Source organism: Labeo rohita, chromosome 17 (genome assembly GCF_022985175.1).
Source record: "Labeo rohita strain BAU-BD-2019 chromosome 17, IGBB_LRoh.1.0, whole genome shotgun sequence".
Classification (NCBI taxonomy): domain Eukaryota; kingdom Metazoa; phylum Chordata; class Actinopteri; order Cypriniformes; family Cyprinidae; genus Labeo; species Labeo rohita.
Window position 1 is genome coordinate 14,290,427 of NC_066885.1, and position 15,907 is coordinate 14,306,333.

Consider the following 15,907-nt stretch of genomic DNA (forward strand, 5'->3'; position numbering starts at 1 on the left):
TCGTATTTGCAAGGTTGTATCTTGCAATTACGAGTTTGTCGTAATTGAATTTTATCACAATTACGAGTTTATAACTTGCAATTCTGACATTTCTCGCAAATGCAAGTTTATACCTTGCAATTACAAGTTTGTATCTTGAAATTCTGACTTATCTCACTTGCTAGGTTATATCACAAGACTGACTTTTTTCCTCGCAATTGTGAGTTTATCTCTTGCAAGTCTGAGGAAAAAGTCACAATTGGGAGATTTGAACTCGCAATTGCAAGAGAAAAGTTGCAATTAGCTTTTTTTTTTTTTTATTTATTTATTTTTTTAATTCAGTGGCAGAAAGTGGTTTCCATATTCTATTTTATTTATTTATTTATTTATTTATTTATTTATATTTTATTTTTATTTATTTTTTGCCGTCTTTGGATCCAGATTTTTAGTGGCCATTATTCGGATATCCCTTTTTTTATTTTGTAGAGTGTATTTAGCTTTTAAAACATCAGTTGATGGTGTACTACAGACCTTGAGCAAGGTTCTGCTGAGACTCTCAGAAATGGACAGCGGTGAATTGGGTCAGCTCTGACAAGCTTTTCAAACCCGCCGCAACATCCTGCAGGATGCGTTCATACTCCCCTCGATCAAACGCCAAAAACGAAGGGAGTGAGTGATGGCTCGGAAACCTTTTAATGGATGTGTGTGCGCTCATCCGATGCACATTCCTGCCTTTTCCCATTTTTTTCCTCTCTAAATCTCCACCAGGATCATTACGGAGGACAAACTCTGAACAATGCACACAATTCATATCTGACAGTCAAAACCAGACAGACTCATTAATTATTGTTCTCTTAGTAGTATGGGTTTGTTTGTTTGGTTTGAGTGTACAGTTTCTTTTTCTCATTAAGATGTTTGTAGCAAAGGTGTGTAATAAGATTCAACATGTTTCCTCTCTGCTGTGATGTATTAATATATCTCATTCTGCTCATTTGAACAGGTGCCCTTTGTAAAGTCATATTCTTCTCTCTCCAAAGCTCTTTGACAGCGTGTGTGTGCCCACACAAAATGCCAAATGTCAGTCAGAGGGCTTGTCAAAATTAATTACGCCCTCCTGCGTGAAGAGAGATAGATACCCCCTTTTTACCTGGATGGGTGCATGGGAGCTAAATTGGATAAAGGGATGAGAGTGGAGGAGTGTAGGGAAGGATGGGAGGACAGAAATGGTATGGTCATTAAAATGAGCAGTCACAGAAAGTGACTGGACCACAAGATTATTTTAGCTTCGTTAGCCTTTGTTTTGTGGACTGTAGGATGCTGGTCTTAAAACTGGTTTATACTGGTTTAGATATAGTGACGCTGGTAATGTGAGCACAGTTTATAACCTAAGCTCTAAATGAAAAATACACTACAGTTTAAAAAAAAAAAAAAAATTGGGGCAGTTTTATTTTATTTGATTTTATTTGATTATTATTTTTTAAATTTTTTATTCATATAGAAAAGTTTTAAATTGCAATATTTCCCATTCAGGCTATTTTTTTTTTCTGTATTTTTGATCATATAAATGCATCCTTGGTGAAAATAAGAAATTTCTTCCATTTAAAAAAAAAAAAAAAAAAAAAAAAAAAAAAAAATTACCAACCCCAAAGTTTTTAAGGGTAGTATAGGTTGAACTTTGTCAGCCCACTGTCCAAAATCCTGCCCGTTTGAGTAGACAGACGCAATGTCATTAGAGCGTTTGAGAAACTGAGTCCTCTTCAGATGAGAGAAACGCTCTGAATGATTTAGTGGCTTTAAATGATGCAGAAAGGGAAGAATGTGCTTTGTTATCCTTCCGTTAGCTGAAGGTTTTATAGCGGCTTCGCAGAGGAGGAAAATTACAGCCCTGTGGTCGTCGCCATTAGCTCAATCAAACATCCTTGTGCATAAACAGCCTCTGCTGGCACAGGCTTTCCTCAGATACAAGACTATTTTCCTGAAAATTACAGCTTTTGTGCTGCGCCGACACCTCCTTTGAGCGACTCGTACATAAACGTCTGGAAGGGTGCCACTTTCTCATGAGGGTGTCGATGTTAATGCCCACAATCAGATTGCCCAGGCACCAAAGTGTCTGCTGGCTGACTCCACGTGTTTAAAGTAACTTTGAGAGCCGCCACCGTCACTTGTAATCTCTGGGGTCAGCTGGAATGAATCCAAAAAGAGTGGCATTTCAAATCTAGGCTCATTGTGCCAGTGCTTTTGGATTGGATGTGATACTGGAAGGAGGAGTGAATGTGCTCCTTGTGTTTCCAGAATTGCTTAATGGATTATGGTACCCGACCTTAAATAGTAGGCCTGTCTATTTAGTAGTTACGTACACTACCATTTAAAAGTTTGGCGTCGATAAGATGTTTTTTACTTCACTAAAGCGGCATTTAATTTGATCAATTTTGTGCTCAAGAAACATTTATTTTTATAGGGTTGTTTGATTTCTGTGATGCAGAAAACAAGGACAGAATCGCAGAATCCAGTCATGAAAATGGAATTTACTGTGTAACGTGGAATGTTAATGCAATTTTGTTTGTGAATATTAAGCCACAAAAATACAATTTAAATATGAATCCTGCATGTTCTTTGTGTCTCTGTGTGAATGAATAGCGCAAACACACTGTTTTGCGCATGGCGCGTACAATGTTTTCAGCCTCTGGCGCCTCAATATATGAGAAGGTAAACACGTGAACATAATCTCTAAAACTGCTCTGAGAGTCACTTCATGAGCATTTTACCATTTTATTATGAGAAAAACTGTTGTTGTATCATATACAGACAGAAACTTAAAGGTCTTCACAGCAACCTGTCAAAAAAGTTAGGTTTAACTTGAAGAAACTGTGACAGAAATATATTACTCAATGTAATAATAGAACTACTACAAACAAAATTATTATTAAAACAAAGGAATGTTCACCTGAAAAATTATTTCGCTTAATTTTTTACCAGGAAAATGTAAATACACAACACTATTTCTGAAGAAAAGAAACAAAATAATAATAAATTAGGTTTTTATAAAATCAATTAAGTAGACATGGTTTTTTTTTTTTTAATTTACAGCAACAATAAAAATGGCAACCTGAAAATTAATAGAAGAAATAGAATTTGGTAAAAATAAAACTGAATTGTGAGGGGAAAACAGTGAAAACGGTTTCATAGGGACTTAAAAATTAAATTTTTACTAAACTTTTAATAAATTGATGTTAAATTGTCATTTCCAAAATTTTAATTTTATATGCCTTATAATGTGTCCTTTCGGATTAAAAGTATTAATTTCTTAAAAAAAAAAAAAAAAAAAAGTCTTGCTGTCCTCAATTTTATATATCCTCAGTTGTTTTGTTTTGTTTTTTGTTTAGTAGTAGTTGTTCATGAGTCCCTTGTTTGTCTTGAACAGTTAAACTGCCTGGTGTTCTTCCGAAAAATCCTTTAGGTCCCACAAATTCTTTGGTTTTTCAGCATTTTTGTGTATTTGAATCCTCTCTAACAATGACTCTATGATTTTGAGCTCCATCTTTTCACACTGAGGACAACTGAGGGACTCATATGCAACTTTTACAGAAGGTTCAAATGCTCACTGTTTCTCCAGGAGGAGAAACAATGCATTAAGAGCCGGGAAGGTGTAAACTTTTTGAATTTTAAGATCAGGGTAAATTGAACTTATTTTGTTTTCTGGGAAACATATGTATGTATAAAAATAAGTATCTTCTATAACTTGTGACAGGCCGTACTAATTGGGGGAAAAAATGATATTTAGTCAAAATAAGAAAAATGTACACATCATCTTTCTGTTCAAAAGTTTACACCCCCGGCTCTTAATGCATTGCTTTTCCTTCTGAAGCAACAGTGAGTGTTTGAACCTTGTGTAATAGTTGCATATGAGTCCCTCAGTTGTCCTCAGTGTGAAAAGATGGATCTCAAAATCATAAAGTCATTGTTGGAAAGAGTTAAAATACACAACAGTGCTGAAAAACCAAATAATTTGTGGGACCTGAAGGATTTTTTTCTGAAGAACAGTGGGCAGTTTAACTGTTCAGGGACTCATGAACAACTACCATTAAAAAAGCTGTGGATCATTCAGGTAAAAACACAGTGTTATAAATCAAGTGCATGTAAACTTTTGAACAGGGTTTATAAAATTTTTAATATCAGGCCTTTACTGGTTATCAGCCATGACATAAAAAAAATATATATTAGTTTATTGGTTTGAATTTCAATATTGCGCCATCTCTATTTCATATGCTTGTGCATTGTAAAATAAGGTGTGGTGTCTAATGGAGTTATGGGCATATGAATATGACCTGTATAAAACCATATGGATTCTTTCTCCTCCTTTCACCCCCTACTCTCTTTTTGTGAGTGTGTGTATTTGGCACATGGATCAGGCGATATTCTCTTCAGTGTGTTGAGTCAGTGGTCCGGTTTGCCATCAGTCTGTGCCCTGCGTCTCAGTGATGCCTGTGCTAGAGAGATGCAGAAGTGTGAAAGGGAGATGCAGCAGCGCTCGTCTTGTTTTATTCCTCGTTCTCTTGCATTATTGATGGAGTGCTTCTCTGAGCTCTTGGTGGATGTTGTGTCTTTCTTCCCAGCCGGCCCTCATGTGAAGGATTCTCGCTTGCTCGCTCGCTCGCACGCACACACACACTCCAGAGAGGCGGAGGACTCTTGTGCCCTGAATGATTTGGGAAGCATGATTTTTGTGTCAGTCATTAGACTCGAGGCCCAGTTCTGCTCTGCAAAGCGGCATTTAAAATCAGACTCCTGTCAGCCTGATTTACTTCAGCAAAAGTGTGCTAGTGTTACTTCAAACACACCAGAGTAGATGTGCACACACACACACGCATATTACAGTGGAGTTATATTAGAAGAGGGTATTTTTTTTTTTTGTCTTGCTCTTTTCATCTGCGTGTCATGAACAGTTATGCATTTCTGCATGTTGTAAATAACCAGATTAAATTTTAACCAACCCACAAGGCAAAAAGCAAGTGTGCATTTCTGTGCTGCTGCTGGTGTGTCTTGTCCCGCCTGTCCTCGAGATCTTTGTTGTCATGGTGACAAAGAGTTTCTACCACATGCTCAGAGAAATATTTCGCACACACATACACACTGTACCCCTAACGTTTATTCTGAGTACTGCATGTTTCCCATGTGTGTGAAAGGAGTGTATTAAAATACTGAATATTAAGCAGAACAGTGGTTTTCAATATGAAATATTTATTGAGCAGCAAATCAGCATATTAGATTAATTTCTGAAGGATCTTGTGACACTGAAGACTGGAGTAAGTGGCTGCTGAAAATTCGCAATTACATTTTGAAATATATTTAAATAGAAAACATTTATTTTAATTCTGAATAATACACAGTATTACTGTTAAGCCTTGATGAGCATAGGACCAAATTTACCTACCCCAAATTTATGAATGGTAGTGTACAGTCACATTGCAAACATGAATTGTGAAAAAAAGTTAGAACTGCGAGATATAAAGGCAAGTCTAAAACATTATTTCTTGCAATTGCTAGTTAATATCCCATAATTCTGAATTTATACCTGTAACTCTCAACTGCAAAAAATAATGACTGTTTTCTCTGAATTGTGTGTTTTGTGAGTTTATATCTCGTAATTCTGACTTTTTTCTCACAATTGCGAGTTTATATCAAGCAATTCACGCAAGCAATTGCTAAAAATGTCAGAATTGTGAGATAAATTGCAATAACCTTTTACCTTTTTTAAAAAACTTTTTTCAGTGTTGGAAACAGGCTTCCATAGTTCAGCAATAAGCAGCTCAACTGAAAACAGTAGTGTTATTATTCAGCTTCTATAACTTCAGTGTTAATTCAGTTCAGTTACAATGTGGCAAAATTCATTAATTATGAACAAATTTGATTTGGCTTTTAAGCAGCTCTGCAAAAGACTATAGTCGCATTATCCAGCACAATTCAGTTCAAGTTTCTCATCCAAAAGTGTCAGTGCCATGAAATGAATGAATATTACTGAATATTTAGTGTCTTCTAGACCCCAACTAAGCAAACCAAAGGCAAATGTGACAAGGAACTGCATATGAGGAAAGGGAGTAGAGAAAAATTAAATTCTTGCATTGTTGCATTATTCCATGATGTGGCCCCTGTTTGAAATGGCTAAAGATTATTTATGCTCTTGTCTTTAGCATTCATTCCCGTGTTTTCTCATAAAGGTTGTGGCATGTGAGCTAATAAGAGGAACGTGTTTTTGGTAAAGGGATAACGGCTGTTTTCAAGATGTCTCGAGTGTGCATGAGTCTCTCTCTCACACAGAGCACGAAGCTTGTGTTTGAGGCTATATTGTGCCTTTTAGACAGTGAGCCGAAGGGGGCGAGGTCAGTCATAAAGGTCTTCTGGTACAAATGAAGAATCGTTTAAAGCAGTGGAGCTGTGGATCAGGCACAGTTTGAGTCTAGATGATCTGTGACCCTCAGAGTCTTTTCCTGGGGAAGAGAGAATGGATGGACGATATTGCAGTGTCCTTAGAGCTGCTGTGAGGAGTTTGACGTAAGACTGTAGTATCATCTGTAGTCATATAATCTTTCCGCTTCTTTTTCTGTTTTTTTTTTTTTTTTTCTGGTCTTCTCTTCTGCTTTAAGCACTCTTAAATTGATTTCTCTTTTTATCTAATTGCCTCTCCTCTTCTGTTTTCTTCTCTCCTCCCCTTAGTCTTTCCTTTCCTCCTTCGTCCTTCCTAGTCTCTTCCCCTTACTCCTATTACCTCTTCTTCTCCTTTCATGTCTCCTCTATCTTGTTTTCTCTCCAGCATTGTCTTTTTACCTGTTTGTTTTTTGTTGGTTCCTTCTCTCGTCTCTTTTCCACTTTTGCCTGTTGTCTGATCTTCTCCTCTGCTCTCTCCTTTCTTGTCGTCCTCAATCCTTCCTTTCTTCCTGGTCACTTGTCCACTTGTCCTTCTATTTTTACATGTCTTCTGGTCTTCTACTCTGCTTTCTTTGTCCGTCCTTCTTATTTCCTCTCTTCCTCTTTTCTGCTCCCTTCTGGTCTCCTCTCCCCCCCACCGTGTCTCCTTGTCTATTCTCTTTGCCTTCCTCGTCTCTTCTCTCCTTCTGTCGCGTCTCATGGCTTCCCCTCCTCTATCCTCCTGTCCTGCTCTGTCCTCCCTCCTCTCTTCCTCCATCATCTCCGCTCTACTCTGTGTACGGCGACGGAGGGCAGAGGAGGTGACGTATGTGTCCTCTCCGCTCTCACTAACATTGTTTATCATCCACCCAATCCAGCATGGAGCTGAATGTCTGATGAGGGAGAGAGAGGACCAGAGAGGAGGATTGGTGTGCAGTAAATCAGTTAGTCTGTAAATGAGATGAGAGTGAAGGAGAAACAGTCTGAACTGAGGAGAGCATGAGGAGAATCTGGAACGTAGACTGACATTGAGATGGTACAACACACACACTAAACACTCTCTGATCTATGGTGTCCTCGCAGACTCAGACGAAACCCTTTGACGGCGCTGCTTCAGTCGTTTGAAATTCTTCTTAAAAACACACACACACCAGTCACACAAACATGTTTCTTACATTCACCGCACACTGATAATATGAGCCTGATTATAGCGTTTTGCTTGAAGACCCTCAGTAATCTCTCTCTGTCTCGTACCCTCTCATCCTTTATTCTCTCGCTGTCCTCATTCTGGCTTTAAGACTCTGCTGTGCCACAAAAGGATTATCGTGCCTTCTCCAAACAGGAAACGCATGCACAAAGAGCCCTCATTCCTCAAACCTCTGATTGTTATGGCATCTCAACATATTCGAGAGAACACTGATTGAGATTTTTGGACACATCTGAATCTTTTTACTGAATCTGTTGTTTTCCCCTCTAACTTTTCTTCCTACAACCAAACTATCTTTTCAGTGCCATTATGTTAGCTTAAAGGGGCAGTTCATCCTCATTTTGCTATGTGATTGACTTTCTTCTGTGCAACATGAAAGATATGTTTGTTTGTTTTTTAATCCATACAATGAAAGTCAATGGTAACCAAAACTGGTTCCCAACATTCTTCAAAGCGTATTCATTTCTGTTGTGCTACAAAAATAAGTCATATACAGTTGAGGTCAAAAGTTTACATCCCCCTTTCAGAATCTGCAAAAATGTTAATTATTTTACCAAAATAAGAGGGATCATACAAAACCAAACCAAACTGAATTGCTGGGGGTGAAAACTTTTAACTAGTAGATTTAACTTATTTTATCTTCTGGGAAACATGTAAGTATCTTCTGTAGCAGTACTAAATTTAGTACTACTAAGGGCAGTACTAAATGGGGGGAGAAAAATATATATAAAAAAACATTTAGGCAAAATAAGAAAAATGTACACATCTTCATTCTGTTCAAGAGTTTTCACCCCGGCTCTTAATATAATGTTTTTCCTTCTGGAGCATTAGTGAGCGTTTGAACCTTGTGTCCCTCAATCCTCAGTTGTCCTCAGTGTGAAAAGATGGATCTCAAAATCATAGTCATTGTTGGAAAGGGTTCAAATACACAAAAATGCTGAAAAACCAAAAAATTTGTGGGACCTGAAGGATTTTTCTGGGGTCATTTTCATTTTTGGGTAAACTATCCCTTTAAGCAGGCATGACACAACTTTCCTTGTTTGTCCATCCATAAGATATGCAAAAGGTGACTCTTCCATATAGTAAAACATTTTGTATGTCCTGTTCAAGGATTCGAACTGTTTAAATCTTTGTAACCAATGATGATCCTGAAAACATCTATATTAAAAATGTTATTAACCTTGAGAGGCTGAAAGTGTGTGTGTATGTGTGGATTGTCCCCTGTGTCCTTCTGTCATTTAAGAGATGTAATCGACTTTGTCTTTTATAAGCGCCCTGTCTCTGTACGTAATGTCTCGCTCTCTCTGTCTCCTGCAGTTTTGGACATGGCACGTCACGTCCCCCTGTATCGTGCTCTGTTGGAGCTGCTAAGGGCCATCTCCACTTGCACCAGCCTGGTTCCTCTGCTCTTGCCGCTATCTGGAGACGCTGCAGAGGAAGAGGAGGATGAAGAACGCACCGAGTGTCAGACATCTGTCGGCATGTTACTGGCCAAGATGAAGACCTGTGTGGACACCTACACCAACCGCCTCAGGTGAGCACTTTCTTTTAGATGCGCACACACATACACACACATTCAGTCCATAGGTGTTCACACTAATGGACAGTGGACGGATGGAGTGAGTGCTGATGGGTGGATGCAGACCCTGTGACACTCACTGTCTCGGACCTGCATTTAGAAACATGACTTATACCCACAAGATGTAACCTGATGCTATAGCCACAAGTCAAAACCAGTGTTTCAGCAGAGGAGTAACACAAGTGATAAATGACTGCTAAATCAGTCAGCGCTCCTCACCTGCCCTTGAAAAGCCTCTAATCCCCAGTGGCCTTCAAACTGTCCTGAGCTTTGCCATTCCACGCTTGTCCATAATTCAGCTTTGGCCTTTTCATATGATATTTAATGTAGGTCAGATTGGGTTTTGCCACTATTTTCACTGGACCCATCACAAAAAAAAATTATGAATTTGATTTTTAGCAGTCTATTGTGTGTCAGAAATATATATTTGGAAGCATGTTTTCACCACTGAATAAAAAAAATAAAGATAATTGCCACTTTTATCTCGCAAATCTGAATTTATTTCTCAGTTTTGTGAGAAAAAACTGAATTGCTAGATTTAAACGGGCAGTTCTGACTTTATAACACACAATTACAAGTTATTAAGTCAGAATTGTGAGATATAAACTCTCAATTTTAAGAAAATAGGTATTTTTCCTCAGAAAGTCAGAAATATAAATTGTGAGTTTATATCTCACAATTCTGACTTTATATCTCATAATTACGAGTTTATATTATGCAATTCTGAGGAAGAAAGTCAGAATTGTGGATTTTTATCTAGCAGTTAAGTCTATATCTCACAGTTCTGACTTTATAACTCACAATTGCAAGTTTATAGCACAATTCGGCTGAAAAAATTCTGAATTATGAGTTTATATCACAATTCCGACTATAACTTGCAAAAATACGTTTATATCACAATTCTGAGGAAAAAAGTCAGAATTACGAGTTTATGTCTTGCAATTCTGACTTTATATTTCACAACTGCAAGTTTATATCATGCAATTCTGAGGAAAAAAGTCGGAAAAAATTAAAGGTTGTGAGTTTTTAATCTCGCAATTGTGAGTTTATATCTTGCAGGTCTGACTTTATAACTCACAATTATAAGTTTATAGCGAAATTCGGAATTAGTCAGAATTACGAGTTTATATCCCACAATTCTGACTTTATAACTTGCAACCTGAGTTTATATCACGCAATTCTGACTTCAAGTTTATATTTCAGAATCCTGACTTTATAACACACAATTGAGTTTATATCAATTCAGAGAAAAAAGTCAGAATTGTGAGGTGTGAATTCTCAATTGCGAGAAAGTTTTTGAGACTTGCGAGATTCTGTCCGATTGCTTCAAGTAATAACACAGGTGGATATGTAGAGTAGCGCGAGTCTGATTTGTTATCAGCTGTCTGGGTTTAATAATGGCTTTGTTTTTATGGGTATGCTTATGGCATTGGCCTGTTGGTCACAGGGTGAAGCCACAAGGTTAGCTCTGTCCGAGTGTCTGTGAGAGTGCATGCACCCTTGAATAACAAGATCTTAATTATTGTCCTATATGTCACCTACAGGTAAAGGACATTTATGACATGCCCCCTTTCTCATTTGTCTGTCTCTTTCATTTTCTCTCCTCCTGCTTAATGAAAGATGCATGTTGTGAGGGCATGTGCTTAGCCACAAGACAGCTGGATGTTGTTTTTAATGGTTTACTTTGGGACAAGTCACAATCTGCTGCTCATTTGATGCATTCAGTGTGTACCAGGCAGCACCTCTCAGGATGAGAGCGTGTGTTTGTTTCAGGGTTGGGAGATGAGTGTTTGAGATGTTAAGGACATGACTTTGTCAATGAAAAATGAATCGTTTCACATGTTCACATGCATACAAACAAAATAAACACCTCTTGTTAATTTGCTAGTGTCTACAGAAATGTGATTTCTGATTATTCTTTTCTCACCTTAGGTCGAAGAAAGACAAAAGTAAAGGGGTGATGAAGACTGAGACATCTGATCCTGAACCTGAAGGCCTCACCCTGCTAGTTCCTGACATCCAGAAGACTGCAGAGATTGTTTATGCTGCCACCACCAACCTACGGCAGGCCAACCATGGTGAGAACATCCACCTCAACAATCTGCTGTTTCCAAAAATTCTGAAGGGATAGTTTACCCAAAAATAAAAATTCTGTAATTAATTACTCGCCCTCATCTCATTCCAAACCACAACACAAATTAAGGTATTTTTGATGAAATCCGAGAGCTTTCTGACCTTAGAAAGGTAGTAAGGACATTGTTAAAATAATCTCTGTGACATCAGTGGTTCAACCCAATTTTACAAAGCTACGAGAAGCTACTTTTTGTTTGCAAAGAAAACAAAAATAATGACTTTATTCAACAATTTCTTCTCTTCCGTGTCAGTCTTCGACGTGTCTTGTGTAAAACCCCCTATACAAAAGCTTTTCATGCTCTGTGTCTCTGTAGGCCAGTATTTCTTAGATGCTTGAGCCTTGAAACAGCAGAAGTGAAAGCAGGACAGTTCTAGATGTATAGTGGTCAGTCAGAAGAGGGATGGTGTGTATTTCACAGGCTGAAGACACCTCCTGCTTGTCTGAGGGCCTCAGGGGACACGGAGTGACTGTTTGCTCTGACAAAATAAGCCGAAGAGAAACGGCTCTTCAGCACAGAGCCGCACCAGAGGCAGCACGGTCTTTAAAGCCTGATCGTTTTCTCCAAGGAGTTTTAAATGGAGAGTCAGCTTTACTGGGCACTTTCGTTTGTCAGACTAGACTTAATCTATGTCGTGCTAATTCTTTAAGATGTTCAGTGGCCCTTAGTCATAGCCAGGGTGTATTTTCAGACCGGGATGTTGTGCGATCAATGTTTAGTCCCTCAGAAAAACTCATGTGACCATTGCAGTTCTAATTCTAATCCTGGGATTCAAAGCTCTTGAGATAAGTCGCATCTGTTTATGTCCCTCTGAGGTCCTCTAGAGCAAAGTTAAAGGGTTACCACACCAAAATGAAAATTTTGTCATTAATCACTTACCCCTATGTCAACTTACCCCCATTATACAATTCAGATTGAACCACTGATGGCAGATGGACTATTTTGACGATGTCATTCATACTTTTCTGGGTCTTAACAGTGGTATTTACCTGGCAGTCAATGGGACAGTCAAAATCCACCCAGATTTCATCCAAAATATCTTAAATTGTGTTCCGAAGATGAACAAAGCTTTTACAGGTTTGGAACGACATTGGGGTTTAATGACAAAATTTTCATTTTGGGGTGGAGTAACCTTTTAAGGAAAGACCTTTGAGCATTTGTGGTCATGAGATCGTAAGCTTTGGAAACGGCGGGAATTTCCAATATTATGTTGGAGAATCACATCAGTATATCCACTTATAATAACCATCACCCTCCCTTGGGTATCTCTTGCTCTCATTCTCACCGTGATGAGTGAATGAAAGGGGCGTTAAACGTGATGAAGCTGATCGATGCAGCTGTCACTATCCATAAGGGAAATCCATATGATAAGAACAGTAAGACATTACACTTACCACCCCGTTTAACTGCTTAATTAGTACTGTCTTTTCTTAAAAAGTGCTAGAGACGGCGCAGTCAGGGTGTCTGATTGGTCCAAAGTGCTGTCCTGTAGTTCAGTATCGATATTGACATCAATATTGTTCGCTAATGTGACGAGGTGAGAGTAAATGGAGCTATCGATGTCGGTGGGATTTTATGTGGCTCGTATCCAAAGCGTAGCCGTTATCAGCCCCGTTAAGCGCAAAGGTAATTTGATTGGCTGACGCGGTGCGTGTGTGCAGGGAGGGACGTGTGTCTGCGCCCATTGCAGAATGGCCGGAAATGCCATAAAGCTCCTAAATATAGGCAGTTTAATTGTGTTGTAGCTCTAACGGCCTCCATCCGCAGGTCTAATACGTCTCACTGGAGCGGTGATGGTGTGCTGGTGTCGTTGTCATTAGTCTGACGCTCGCTCGATAACAATCTGAATTGAGAGAATAGAAACGCAGCGACTCATTTGTGTAACAACATGACTTTTTGTGCTTCGTCTCATTTATCAAAGTAACACATTTGCAGTCAAACGCATCTCAATAGCAGTCCTTAATTGTCAAGTCACAAAAATGCAATGTTTGAGCTCAAAGTAGGTATGTTGACTGATAGTAGAGCTACATACGGACTGTCAGGTTACTTTTGCGTCTCTCAGGGATGAGAGGATGGGAGATGTGACCTACTCAAACACACACATCCTCAGGCTAGTGTAAAACACACATGCACACTCTCTTGAAGGGTTTTTTTTATGTGTCTGTCTGTTTTGTTTTTTTTTTTAGAGAGGAAGATGGCTGAAAGCTCTAAGAAGGCAGCAGCAAGGCCCAAACCGCTGTCCATCTTGCGCTCAATGGAGGAAAAATACACAGCAGCCATGAAGAAACTACAGTTTGGTGAGTCCTGCTAGTGCTCAACCCAGTTTTTACTGGCTGATAGGAGAGTATATGTAACCCTGGATCACAAAACCATTCATAAGTATATAAGATATATTTGTAGCAATAGTCAAAATTATCAATTTTTTTTATGCCAAAAATCATTAGGATTCTAAGTAAAGATGATCCATGAAGATATTTTGTAAAGTTTTGTAAAAGAAATATATATATCAAAACTTAATTTTTTATTAATAATATGCAATGCTAAGAACTTCATTTGGACAACTTTGAAGGCAATTTTTCTCTCTCTTTTTTTTTTTTTTTTTTTTGCACCCTCAGATTCCAAATTTTCAAATATTGTCCTATCCTAACCATACATCAATGGAAAGCTTATTTATTCAGCTTTCAGATGATATATAAATCTCAATTAAAAAAAAAAAAAAAAAAAGACCATTATGACTGGTTTTGTGGTCCACGGTCACATATGATAGAATTTAATCATAAAATAAGATTTTACACTGAAGTTTAGTAAATTAAAACATTTTACTGAATGTTTTAAACAAGATATTTCACAAAATTTTGAACATTTTAGTGACGACCAATACATTGGTTACCAACCGATATTTTTGAGGTTTTGTATTTGTTGTTTTTCCTGAATGTTAATTTGGTGTTTAACAACATATTCATAGTACGTTCATAGTTATTTGGTCCCATGGCATGCAGGGAAACTAATAAAATACTCTAAAATATATATATTTTTTAAATTACTTATTTTAAAGGGATAGTTCTTATTTTAAAGGGATAGTTCTACACCTCATCCTAGGTGTATGTGACTTTCTTCTTTCAGACAAATACAATCAGTACATTTAGAGTTATATAAAAAAAAAAAAAAATGTCCTGCCTCTTCTAAACTTTATAATGGCAGTAAATGGGTTTTGAGATTTTGAAGTCCAATAAAGTGCCTCCATCCATCATAAAAAGTACTCCGCATGGCTCCGGGGGGTTAATAAAGCCCTCCTAAAGCAAATCAATGCATTTTTGTTATACAAAATATGTATGTTTAAAACGTTATAATCCGTAATCTCTAAGGCGAGATTCATGAGAGAGTTGTGTTCCAGTGGATGACATAGGACTTAAGAGTAGCGCAAGCTCCTGTGAGATCCCTTTATTAACCCCCTGGAGCCTTGTGTACTTTTTATGATGGATGGGGGCACTTTATTGGACAGCAAAATCTCAGCACCCATTCACTGCCATTATAAAGCTTGGAAGAGCTAGGACATTTTTAAATATAACTCTGTTTGTATTTGTCTGAAAGAAGAAAGTCATATACATCTAGGATGGCTTGAGGGTGAGTAAATAATGGGGTAATTTACATATTTGGGTGAACTATCCCTTTAAATTTGCATTTTTATGATTTAATTATGTACTGTTTTGTTAACTCATAAATCCTCTGCAGTTCACTCACAAACTCACAGTGGATTGCGAACCCTATTTTCTGCTTTTGCGCCACATACATAGTTAAATGAATGTATATAAATCGCTGCTTTTCCTTTCAGTTGCTTTTGTTTTCTTTAAGTGCACCAATATTTAAAAAGAGCACAATGCATATGAACCGAAATGGGGAGGATTGTGTTATCTTGCTGGAAGAATAGCTTTTCTGGTTGTCATTTCTCATCTGTCTTTGCTCTGATTGATGACAAGAGTTTTGTTCTGCCAAAAATGATTTAGCCCGACCTCAGACGAATGAGGTAATCTCAACTGACGTGACTGTAAACAGGTTTGCTCTGGCCCACACAGAACAGATTCCTCAGAATACACAGTATGGTTTTTTCTGAGGGAAATATGATGAAATGTTTATTTTTAAGTGCGTCTGATGTTTTTTCAGGCTGATTGTATTTCATTGTGCCTGCTGATAACTAACTATTTGTGTGTCTTATCTTTTCACAGACACGTTTGAGATGGTGTGTGAGGATGAGGACTCTAAGCTGGTGTTTAAGGTGAACTACCATTACCTGTCTCAGGTGAAGAACGCCAGCGACGCCAACAGTGCAGCTCGTGCTCGACGATTAGCACAAGAGGCTGTCACGCTCTCCACCTCCCTCCCTCTCTCCTCATCCTCCAGCGTGTTCGTCCGCTGTGATGAAGAACGTCTCGACATCATGAAGGTATGATTTGATACCTCTGACCCCTCCACTAAAACACTGAAAATATTTATAAAATCCACGTAAGTATCTTAAAGGGATAGTTTACCCAAAAATGAAAATTACCCCTTGATTTGCTCCCCCTCAAGATTTCCTAGATGTATATGACTTTCTTCTTTCAAACGAATACA

General features: G+C 38.1%; 1 protein-coding gene across 6 annotated transcripts in view; it reads left to right on the forward strand.

Annotated features, from left to right (window-relative positions):
* Window positions 1-15,907, forward strand: part of birc6 (baculoviral IAP repeat containing 6) — a 112,468-nt gene that overhangs the window by 82,267 nt on the left and 14,294 nt on the right. For all 6 annotated transcript variants that reach the window (XM_051134261.1, XM_051134266.1, XM_051134262.1 and 3 more), the window contains exons 66-69: window positions 8,906-9,122; window positions 11,100-11,245; window positions 13,486-13,596; window positions 15,523-15,740. In XM_051134261.1, the coding sequence (XP_050990218.1) occupies window positions 8,906-9,122; window positions 11,100-11,245; window positions 13,486-13,596; window positions 15,523-15,740 (692 nt within the window). The remainder of the gene's footprint in view (window positions 1-8,905; window positions 9,123-11,099; window positions 11,246-13,485; window positions 13,597-15,522; window positions 15,741-15,907) is intronic.